This window comes from Podarcis tiliguerta (genome assembly GCF_965153285.1).
Source record: "Podarcis tiliguerta genome assembly, chromosome: 7".
Lineage (NCBI taxonomy): Eukaryota > Metazoa > Chordata > Lepidosauria > Squamata > Lacertidae > Podarcis > Podarcis tiliguerta.
Window position 1 is genome coordinate 57,336,815 of NC_139540.1, and position 12,571 is coordinate 57,349,385.

Below are 12,571 nucleotides of genomic sequence, written 5' to 3' on the forward strand. Positions count from 1 at the left end.
AATAGCTTCCGAAGGCGCATTGGGAGTCCTGATCTCCTTTTCGGGTGCATCACATGCTATTCTGGAAGACTGTCCAATCTTCAATAGTGGTTTTGGAGTATGCGCTTTGAGAAGCTAGAGAATTCTGCCCTTTGGACACCAATCACAGAAGAGCAGCATTACAATTCAATGATTCTATACACATAGTTTAGTTGAGATTCCTGCATTGAAGGGGGAAGGACTAGATGGCTCTCAGAGTCCCTACCAACTCTACAATTCTATGCAAACAATTTTTTGTGAGGTGTACAATAATCAGGATTCTACATTGCTTAGAAGATGTATCCTTAAACACAAAAATAGGCCACACTGTAATTTCTCACAGAAGTTCCTAATTTACACATTGATTTTGATAGCTTTCAAAATTATGGATTTGTGCCCCTTTTGTTCCTCCCCCCCTGTAAGTATCTTGCTACTGATCATTCTGCGTAAAAGAGTGAGGGGGGAAAGCCCTGTTGCTCTAGCAGGAGCTCTTGTGCTGTCTCCCACTAATGGAACAATTTCACTAAATTTGGCCCAGAGTATCTCTCTCTCTCTCTCTCTCTCTCTCTCTGATTACATTCATTCATGATGTCTATTTCTGGGACACTTCCCAATTCTGGTGTCCTCAGGATGTTTGGGACTCTAACTCCCATCTGCTCCATTCCAAAACATCTGGAAGGCACCAGATTGGGCTGATCTCATCTGTCCATTAGATTGGTGTTTCCCAATATTCTGTAGCCAGAAGGCTACTACTCCTCCATATAATATGGCTATGGGACCAAGGCAGCACTTAACAACAGCAGCAGCAGCTGAAGATACGTTGAGATGAGCATGCAAAAGCATACAGCAAAAGTGGTATGAGTAGAACAAGACACAGGCTCAGTCTAAAGAGAGACACCTGGCCTTACACTGCTCTATTTCAATTTGGGTGGTCTGGCATTTGGATCAGGTATACAAGGTATAAATACTTTTATTTATAAATACATGGAGAAATAAAACAAAGAGCCACTGGAAGAACATGGCTTGTTCTCCAAATAGTTCTTCCAGAAGGAAGTGTGTCTACAAAATTCCACATTTGGATCAATTGTTATGTGCAATAATGCAGGTTTTTCGTTACATCATCTGCTTTATATATCTTGTTTATCTGAAGCACCAAGTTGTCTCGGCATTCTCTGTTTCAACGAGGAGGCAGAGATGAGGGGAAACGAGGACAGATACAGACAGAATGGAAATACTGTTGCACAGCACCATCTTAGCCTCGTGTTCAGGTCAGATTATATGCCCAACACCTACATTTCAGTCCAAGTGGAAAAAGAAACTACAGGGTGCAACATTTATCCAGCTGTGTGAACTTTGCTGCCCAGATGTTGTCTGCCAACAAAGCAGGATCAACATAACACTGAATTTACTGTCCTCTGCCACCAGCTGGCTCTGCTTTTTTGCAAGTCAACTCCTGGAATGTTTTATGTCTTTGTAATATGCACCATCTCTTTCAACACCTGCTTTTCTCAGTAACAGATCTTGCAGTATGAAAGAGGTTCGGCAAGGATTGATGATAGCCCTCGTCAAGAGAACATCCCTGCAACAAGCGTTAGCTGTTGGAACATCATGAATGTGTTTTTCTTAGCTAAAATTACAATCCAATCTGAGAATGAGTCATCCACTTGATCTTTCCTGCTACCACATTTAGAAGTTGTGGAAGTATTATGCTAGAATCTGTTATACACACACACACACAATATCTGAGTTCTTCACACAAATGGGTTTTAAGGACAGAAATGTGGACAACCACATAAGAGTTCTCACAGGGAGGGAGGGAGGGAGGGAGGGAGAGAGAGATGCATGGGGTGACCAACTGTTCATAAAGGGCCTTTGATGTGTTCCTCAGAGAACGGGACAGCATTGCAGGTCTTATTAGGCCGTATTTTTTATATTTAACAAACACCCTTTACAACTCAGGGAGGAAAGGAGAAGGAATCCATGAAGATCCTGTAGAAGATCCTGTATTAAAATTGTTTTCTGGATGATTTTTCCATATTTTTCCATATTTCCAAAGCAACTTTAAGAAGTTTTCTGACCTAAATTTATGAAAATGAGCACCCCATGTTACAAAACTCCTACACCGTAGTTAATATGTATCAATTTGCATGTGGGTAGACAATCAAAGTGTGATTATTGCTTATGTGGATTTTTCAACTCTCTGTACACATGCTTTGAGTATGCCAACGGAAAAAGATTTGTACAAAATGTGAAGCAGCTCTAGCTAAAACGCTGGGGGAATCCGATTGAAGATACTGAAGGGTGAACATCCTAGAAAGTTCATAGAAGATTTCCTACCTGCAAGATGTTTACCAGCAACCAGGGCTCTCCTGTGATAATGGAATGGTATCTGGGACAAATCCTGTTTAAAAGAAAAGAACAGAGCCACATCACACCAACGCAGGAGGGGGGAATTATAACATGAGGGCTGTCATATATTACATCCTAAAGCAATGCAGTAAACACCAACCAAATCAATAGCGTTACTGAACTATTTCCTTAAGTATGCTTCTCAGTTTCAACCGTGACTTTTAAGCTCCTTTTCTTTCACAGAATCCGATTCCATTTAGTCATCAGCAATATTAGGTCGATGACATCAGAAAATATTGCTCGTCATGGAGATCGGGACCACAAATTTTGTTCAAGTGTACCTGTTGACAGGGTAGAACTACATTCTGATAATGGTGGAACAATACAGCCTTCTACAGGAACACCCCAAATGCACTTGCTCATAACTTTTACCAGGTCACAAGAGACACAATCCCACGTCACAGGACAGCTGGAGTACTGGACCCAATGTGCTACTTTACCTAGAAGCAATTGTTATTTGGCTTGGGCAAGTAGCTTGCAACAAGACTGATGTCCAACATTCCATTTTACACTCTATAAAGCTATTTGCAGCCCTCAGATACTTAGACTAAGCCATAAAAGAAATTAAAAGAATAATTAACTAGCAGAATGGAGCCTTCCCACCTGTTCTGGGGGGGAAATGAAAAATATATATACGTATATTGAAATGTATGCCCGGGTGGGGTGGGAAGGGATGAAGACCAACAGATTAAAAATCTTGCTCCTACAGCCTAAGCAAAGCAAAATGATTCTCATCATTTACACTGAAGACAGGAAAAGAGAAACGACATCAATTCTCCTGGGAAGGGTTCCAAATTATGGTTACATTTTACAGAGGAGATGACTTATTCATGTTAAAATGTGAACATATGGTTTTCCTCAAGGCTTTTCTCTCCTATCGTTTCCATTGGAAATTCACATTGTTGTATCAGAAGTTTTCTGACACAGTGGTGTCTTGGGCTTAAATTTTGTCTGAAGTAGTGTAATACAGCCATCAAGTTAGTTCTACAAAACAATGACAAAATAAAAGATAACCGAGCTTCCACTTTCTTAGAGCAATAAACTGGCGTGGGATCCAGATTCTTCAAGATGCTGTTATTCTCCTTGATTATTGAAGAGTTAGCATCTATTTTTTTAAATAATAATTTTTATTCAATTTTCAAATTTTACATTTCAAATTAAACATCTTTTATTATACCATGCGTTCATTGACTTCCCTCCCTCCCGTTCCAAGGTTCATTTAACTTATCCACCATTCCTGCATATTTTAATATATCCATCCAAATTTGATTTTCCCATCTTACATCAGTTCAAAATATGTTAACTGTTGAATTATTACTGCCAGTGTTTTTAACTGTGCACAATTATTTTAAATATACTCAACATAAATTTCCACTCCAATATACCCAATATACTTTTAACTTTTTTCAGTGTCCACCACATATGAAGAAAGGTGCCTTCAACTTCTTTAAATTTCCAACATGCTCGCTCCAGCAGCACATATACTAAAATTGGAATGATACAGAGAAGATTAGCATGTTGGAAATGAAGAGTTAGCATCTAGTATACCTGCAAGGTATCCATGCTGGAAATTAAACTTTGCACTCCTGTTGCTCACATACTGGTTATCTTTCTACAACAAATTCAACCAAAGCATAATTCCTGGTACGCACTGAAGGTTCCATCTACTACTGGCCTGCTCCAAAATCTGCCTTCATAAAATTGAAAATATTGTGGTAGAAATCAAAACAGGTCTTTGGGCATCTGATTCCTTTGCCGCCCCAGCTTGAACTTTCAATGTGATGTCATATGAAACCATGCGATTGACTGGTGACAAGCAGGTAGCCCAGCTGCATGTCAAAGTGGCCACGGAGGGTTAGATAGCTTCAGTTGCAAATCATATCCTCTCTGCACGAACACCAGCCATTGGAGAACGATTCAATAGTTTCTGGTTTGATCTGTTTACAAAGTGGACCAAGGAAGTAGCCAGGAGATCAAGGAGGGCCTTCCTGTTAAGAAGCCCAGTTAAATGCTCTCTAAAATAACTTGTCCTCCTTAGGCACACATATACTTGTGTTATGCATACCACAGATTATCTTGGACTGCAGTGCAAAATCATTTTTCCAGTGGTCTTATCCAAGTTCTAAGCAATCTGTAACACATGTAGGAATGTTTTTTTCATTCTGTCACTGTGATAGAGTTAGTTCTTATGGATACCTGCAGCTGTCTCTTTCATTCTAAACAGAGAGCAACACAGCCCTACTTAGAAAAACTTCCACCCTAAAAAACATTTAACTGCACACACACAAACCACACATGTTCATGTTTCAGAAGAATTTGTGCAAAGCATGTCAATTCCCCGAATCCCTCTTAAGGGTATTTGACTTACTGTTTTCCAACAGAAAGAAGTGTCCTCCCTTTCTTGAACCAAAGTGGGGAAGGGAACTGTTAGTTTCATGCTTTTAACCATTGTTTGTTTTTTAAAACCCACTGCACTGTCCTCTAATACCATCAGATTGCCTTAAAGATCACTTTCCACTACTACAAGGAATATTTATGCTACAGCGACATAATACAAAACAGCCATTCCAATGTAAATTATTTATTGTATGCTGCTATGTCATCAGCTCTTAGGGAGATCAGGGAGAGAACCCCAAAAGCGAGGTACAGCTTCCTGTTCATTTGAGCTGCTTATAAACCATTGGGGGGTGTAGGTTAAATGGAAGTAATACATTTCCCTGAAAACAATTCCCTGAACATCAAAAGCTGATTTATACTAGATCAGACTACTTGTTCATCTAACGCAGTATCATCTACTCTGACTTGCCACAGCTCTTCAAGGTCACAAGGTGCAGTATCTGTACAGTATTGTTGTTATCTGACCCTTTTAGCTGAAGTTCGCAAGCATTGAATATGAGCAGTCCACATGTGAACCACGTGTTTCCCTCCCTTATGCCATGAACCCCCTAATGATGTAACTGTTTTGTTTTGTTTGTATTTTAACACATCAGTGGGTGGCCTTGCAGAGCAAAGAACTCTCTCAAGGTTTCCATCAATGTAATTGCACACTAACTGAATTCCCAGCATCCCAGACCATTGGCCATGCTGGCTGAGGCTGATTGGAATTGGAGTCCATCACCACCTGAAAGACCACAATTTCACAATTCCCGAGTTAAGCCTTAAATGCTGTGGTAATAAGTACTTCGTAAGAGGTACGTGGAGATCAAATCTTCTTAAGACCACGAGAAAAGTAAGTGATTTCAAAGTCAGTAGGGTGGGGTTCTACAAAAAAAAAGCAAAGCAATGCTATACCATGTGTATATGTTTTGCAATGTCCCCTAGAGCCAAAGGGCTTTGGTGAAATCTCTTCATTATGAAGGCTTCCATATTATTAATAACCTAGAATAGAACACAAAACAGAATGAGAGGAAACAGCACATTCATCCATATGTCTCGTTTCCAGGAGCGAAGAGCCCACATAACAGCACACTCATCCTACCAGTTTACTGACACCCTGTTGATGGCAATATGCTGGTAGGCGGTTGGTGTCTCCATAAAAGCAAAAAAGACTAGTAGACCAAACCAGCCCTCATGTCTGCTACATGTAAGCAAATCTTCAGATCAGTACTGGAGAACTACTTGTTGGAAATGTCCATTTTTTTGTTCCTACAAGAACTGCATTTCCTTTTTGTCTTTTCTGTAAAAGGAGCAAAATAGCTGCTTTTTCTTTACATGGCCTCAGATCTATAGAATTTGTTTTACAGAAGGCCAGCAATTCCTACACAGGCCATGGGGCACCTAATAAAAGGACATAATGAAACAAATGTTTTGCAGGTGTGAAACAAATGGTAGGTGTTGCCGATTTCTGAGAAATTTGGTCACTCCAGCATACTGATCACAGCAGGATCCTTGAGCTTGATTTTGTGGCTTAACATTTTGTCCACGATAGTCAACAAATGGATGGTGAGAGCTGCAGGGGGGTGAGGAAGAAATGTGCAAAAATTGCATTCTCCCCAGTTCAACCAGTGGGATTTTCCACTGCACCAAAAGCCTTCCGTGGAAAGGAGGATCCACTCTGTTCTCAAAAGGCTAGGAGAAGAAGAAGAGAGAAGAGTTTGGATTTGATATCCCACTTTATCACTACCCGAAGGAGTCTCAAAGCAGCTAACATCCTCCTTTCCCTTCCTCGTCCACAACAAACACTCTGTGAGGTGAGTGGAGCTGAGAGACTTCAGAGAAGCGTGACTGGCCCAAGGTCACCCAGCAGCTGCATGTGGAGGAGCGGAGCCGCGAACCCGGTTCCCCAGATTATGAATCTACTGCTCTTAACCACCACACGACACCACACTGGCTCTGAGTTAAGATCCAACACAATTTGAACACTATTTAGGAGGGGGCAGTTGAGAGAGAGAGGCTTAATACTGAATGGAATGGAACAGAATTGTGGTAATGACATGTGAAAATGTCACAGACTGGAAAAAGGCATATTTGTCCATCCCTGCTTACAGAACAAACACCTTTGCTTTAAAATGGTCAAAAGACACAATTTAACAGGAATTTCTCCAGCAGATGCATATTGAAAACGAATGGGAGCAGCATAAGAAAATGGAAGACCTTCTCAGTTGAACTGTGCCAAAAAGGAAAACATGGCAGGTGATTTGAACCCCTTTCTCGGCTCACAAGTGAAACTGGATGTACTGCCAATATTGTACCTGGGACCGTTTTCATTCAAAGCATGAGTGTTACCACTGAGTCCCTCCCTTGCCACAAGTGGATGAATTGTGTATAACATACTATACAATGTGGGGGTGCATGCATGGAATCAAGGCCTTCTACCTTTGCCCCACCCCCTTGATGCCCACCCATTTAGCATGGGCTGCATGTGTCTGGGATCCCGTTCAGCTCGCGTGCAATCCACGTCTGCAGGACTATGGGCACAGGTTCCTTGCTCCTGATCTGCATCAGCCAATTGCCAGTTCAAATCAGCCATATCAACATGGGACTGTTTCCCTTCCTCTGCCACTGTCCTTCCTATCTCCAGTCCAAGCACTACCATCAGCACTACTTAACTACCCAGGCATATAGCCTAGTTTGTTATCTCCAACTTATACATCCCCTGTTATAATTCAAATTCAGTTATGGTGAGGAGAGGGGCACAGCTTTCAAACAATTAAAATAAAAGAAAGAGAAAATGTTCGTGATGAGATGGCAGGGTGTTGGAACTTTCCTGATATTTATTTATTTATTTAGGAAAAAGTTATGTTATATTCTAGTTCTATGATTCTGATTCCTATACACAATGGGAGTTCATGCGCTCAGTATCTAAAACAGATATTTTGGTATATTAGGGACTATTATAACAGAATCACTAAACATCATGGGCACAGGAATGGGGGAAATGGGTGAGAGACCACACCCAATACATCTGCATAACACTTGTTCAGCCACATAAAATGCAGCAGTCATGGCAATGGCTATGCTACCTAATTACATTTCCTGTGGCACAAAATATTGCATTTTGAGTGCCGGATGAAATCTTCTTGCAACAGAAATGCTACTTGAGGGATGGTGCTTGGCTCTCGTGCAACAAATTAAGAACAACTGCATATTTATTGCAATGAAAATGAGTTATCTGGAAAGGCCTGAAGAGCCAGTGGTGCTGACAGCGAGCAAAAAAGAGGTCATGGGAAGCTGGTTTGCATGGAACACGCAAGGCAATCTCCAGTTACAATTAGAAGAGCCCCAGATGCTTATTAAATAGATAACAGGACTGCATATTGCCAAGAAAACGAAACACATTTTATTTTTCCCATGTAATTGACTGAGCAGCATCCCAATTAGCCAAATCAATGCGAGCTTCCTTGCAATAAAGGGAAAACTGAACTTATATTAAATATTTTTTTAAAAAAAATGGAGGAACTGGTATGTAGGTTTTTGTGAGAATATTCATATGAGATGTTCTCGTATTGCCTAAAATGTAACTGTAGCTGGCATTTGAGGAAGGTGGGCTCACAGAACCAGGGCAGCCATGAGAACAGCCCTCATAGTGGACAGAAGAAGAAGAAGAAGAAGAAGAAGAAGAAGAAGAAGAAGAAGAAGAAGAAGAGGAGGAGGAGGAGGAGGAGGAGGAGGAGGAGGAGGAGTTTGGATTTGATATCCTGCCTTTCACTCCCTTTAAGGAGTCTCAAAGCGGCTAACATTCTCCTTTCCCTTCCTCCCCCACAACAAACACTCTGTGAGGTGAGTGGGGCTGAGAGACTTCAGAGAAGTGTGACTAGCCCAAGGTCACCCAGCAGCTGCATGTGGAGGAGCGGAGACGCGAACCCGGTTCCCCAGATTACAAGACTACCGCTCTTAACCACTACACCACACAGCAGGGGTTACATCCAAGAAAAAGATATGTTCCCTGAGTTATTGCAAGTCACAGGGCTATCATGGGCTGTAAAGGGGTCAAGAGCAGCCACTTTAATTAAACCCAGAATTTCAATAGTTCTATAGCTATGCTAGCTGCAGCTACCAGGCAGTCTCCAGTGCCACTCCCTTGTGCGTCACACTCAAAAATCCCAGGGATTATAGAATCATGGGCTGCTGGTGCCAGGTTATTCCTGGGTGTCGTGATCACATATAGGTGATAAAACACACACCAGCGACTGAGCAAATAGCACCTGCTCAGAAACAGCAATAAAGGGTGGCACTCAACTAAGATTTCCTCAGCATAGACCTACTGAAATTAATGGCCCTAATTTAGTCATGTTCATGCATTTTGGTGGGTCTACTTTGAGTAAATCCACCCCAACACATCATAGCCCGAAGGGTGATGATCAGAAGCAGCTATGTTCCAATTCATCTACAGTTCATTAGCCCTCATCTGTCAACAGCCACCAAACAGTAGTTTGGGGCAGATGTCAGCACGACTCCCTGTGAACCCTTGACATGTGATAAAGCCCACTAAGCCAGCCCTCACCAAGCTGGTGCCCTCCAGAAGTTTTAGACTACAACTCACAGCTCAGCTGAGAGAAACTCCATTTGGCTCCTCCTCTCTCTCAGCTGTCATGACATCTAGCTGCGGCGGCAGAAGAGATGAGAGTGAAAGGCCCACTTTATTTATTCTCCCGAGACAGCTGGGTTTTGCTATGTTTTTGCTTATTTTCTCCCTCAACTGTTTCCACCCCAACTGGGCATTATAAGAACTTTTTAACTTTAAGAACTGGCACCTGAGTTTGCTTCCTTGCCTCCTTCCTCCCCACCATGTTTTTCTTTGCTGTCATGTCTTTTAGATTGCAAGCCTGCATACAGGGACCATCTTCTGTTTTTTTATTTATCTTCCCTAAACCACTCTGGGAGCCTTTTGCAGTGAAAAGTGCAGGGTTCAGGGGGAGACAATAAACAAACAAGCAAGCTGTAAGTTAATACATAAGTGCACCATATTTATCCAAAAGGCATTTGAACATGCTGCTGTCGAAACCAGTTCAGATGACAGCGGCCTTATCACTTATGCCAGACTAAATAAGCTCTCCCAAGACTTCCCGAGAGAAATTGTGAGCACTTGTACTTAAGTTGTACAGCTAGAGACTGTAATTTTAACCTTCATTCTATGCATCAGATGCAGGAAATAGAAATCTGCTAAACATATGGCCTGGAATAAGTCCCAGAACGAGGCACCTCAAGGTACGTCCGCTGAAGTTGCCCAGCCTGAGAATCTTATTAACGGTTTGAATCATGAATCCAGCATTTGTATTTCCACATAGCCAAATTAAATTCATACAGTGCACACCTAGAAACACCGAGGGCAACTAATGCAAAAATCAAAAGGTTTCTGGGACAAAGCAAATATATAAAAAAACAAAAACAAAAGAATCTGTAGCTGTATTAGCTTGCAGCTAAAAGGGGGGGGGGATGGTCGCTGTACGTTTCCCATTATAGAAAACAGCTTCAGAAAATTCCTCCCACGCAACTTCCTGACTGTATCATCATGCAAGGAAGTCTGGAAGCCTTTGAAGATTCCATGCAAAAACAAACTTGCATCTTTATAACGCTGGAAGTCGTCTCCTGTTTTCTGACCACCCATAGAGAACATGAACATTTCATTTTAAGCGGCCACCCCCAACATGCAAATTTAAAATAGAAAAGAAGGGAGGATGCTCAAGAGTAATCATTAGGCAATGTTTCCTAGAGGAAGCAGCATTGTTTAGTCTGAACCAACCTGTTACATTTTGACTTAATAAAGCTTGAAGGGAATCCGGAAGCATTTTTTGACCAGCAGGACATATTCAAAGCTGTGGGCATTTCACACCTTCATTTCTGGAATAGAACTTAGCATCTAGGTTTCATTTTTTTTAAAAGTAGGATTCATATTGCAAACTACAGCTGTGGGCAGCATCTGGAAAAATCTGAAAATGGGAGGTGGTCTGCCAGGTTTGGGAATACTGTGTCTTTAACAGTTTCATAACAGTCATGGAACAGGTAACTTATTTTCTCCCACCACTGCTGTGCCATGCTGGGAGCAGTTACATACATTGAATTTCTGCCAGAAAAGGCTAAGTCTACCAATCGGAACACCAACCTTTAGCATCGGTGAGTGAGGTTTCAATATCTCTGCCAACTCCTTGGCCTTTGCCAAAGGCTACTACTGTGTGGTCTTCTAGTCACAGATTAGAAGAGTTGGAGAGGGTCTTGTAGGCCCCTCTAGTCTAAGTGCCTGTTCTGCATAAGAAATCCAGAGCTACTACACCTCCTGTAATGCTGGCCTCAGTGGCAGCCCCATGTGACATGAAGACAGTTCCGTGCCGAATGCCTATCAGACTTCAATTAAAATGTTGCTGGAATTAACAAAACAGTCTTCACTAAGCACCAGAAATTCAACAGGGAGGGGGCTTGTCTGACCTGAACTAGAAGAGGGTTCTACAAAATTGGGCCCAGAATACTCCATGTGGAAATGAACCATGCATCACAAGCCATGGAGGGGCACTAACAAATGATCATGCAAGGTTATAAGGAATCCAGAGGTCCCTGAGATATCCTGAGATCACTTAAAAACAAATTAAGGGCCTTGTGAATTAATACAAGAACTCTGAACCTGTTTAACCAAAGCCTACCCTCTTGTAACCTAAGCTCATTAAATTTCAATCTAGCTATAACTTCTTTATTCCGGTTTCTTCTGGCTTAGAAGTCTGTTTCCCAAACAAGGATTCATTTAGCAGTCATGGCTAATAGCAGTTGATAGGCCTTATCCTCTGTATTACACAAATATCTAATTAAGTCCTGTTTTTCAAAAGCTGCCGAAGATATGAATCTTGGTCAAGGGAACATAAGCAGTCTTCCTCTTCCCTCACCTCACCGCAGATTTATCCCAAAGGAAGAGCACAATGACCTTTCCTGCCCACGCCGATTTGCACTGCAAGGATGACTCCACTTCAGAATTTGATTCTGATCTCATAGCACGAGTCACATCTTGGCAGCAGAAGCAGAAGCAGAACAAATGTCTTGGAGGGGCTGGTGCAAATGTGATGTCCATGATAGCCACGTGCAAATGAAAATATATACAGAGATAGGTCGAGGAAGCTGTTTGGAAAATGTGGAGCTGACTCAGTGCCACACCTTTACAAGGTTACGTGCAGCACACTATGTCAGTGCCTATTAGCAATAGCTATATGAAGCATTTGTATAATGGGCAATATTTGGAAGAAATAGAGCCCCGAAGTCTCCATGCTATTACAAGTCAACATAGTTAGAATGCCATAGCGGGTTCATGAAAGTACAGGGTGGCTGGTGAGGGAAGAGAGGCATTTTGACACTGGCATTGCAAAGCCACTTACCTGCAGTTCTTGAGCTTAAAAACAAAAGCTTTTTCAATAATCATAACCATGATAATGGTGTGAGGCATCAATATGCTGCTGCGTTCATGGGCATAGTCATAGGGGTGCAGAGGGAGCAACTACTCCCCCCCTCTCCGCCACCAAATGAAGTAAAAAAACAAAAATTCTTAACTAAGTGACCAGTTGCATCACAGATAATTCGGTTCCGGCCGCCCTAACATAAAGCCTGCCCCCACTAAAATAGATCCTGGCTGCATTTCCAAATACAGAGGAGCATGGTTCTGCTGGCACTCCATACATGCCTTGGAACTATGAGATTCCTCTAGCTTCACTCAACAGGTGCAGTGAGA

The 12,571-nt window shown here is 41.9% G+C and overlaps 1 protein-coding gene across 23 annotated transcripts in view; it reads right to left on the reverse strand.

The window, feature by feature from the left end:
• Positions 1–12,571, reverse strand: part of LOC310681456 (uncharacterized protein) — a 370,382-nt gene that overhangs the window by 263,493 nt on the left and 94,318 nt on the right. For 20 of the 23 annotated variants that reach the window (XR_014513284.1, XR_014513285.1, XR_014513287.1 and 17 more), the window contains one exon: positions 2,356–2,419. The exons of 1 other annotated variant lie outside the window; for it this stretch is intronic. Coding sequence is in view for 2 of the 22 variants with exons in the window: in XM_083449236.1 (XP_083305362.1) it covers positions 2,356–2,419; positions 5,719–5,793 (139 nt within the window). In the remaining 20 variants the exon portion in view is untranslated. Of the gene's footprint in view, positions 1–2,355; positions 2,420–5,718; positions 5,926–12,571 lie in introns of those variants that run through there. 2 more of the 23 variants (XM_083449236.1, XM_083449237.1) reach the window with 2 other exon arrangements.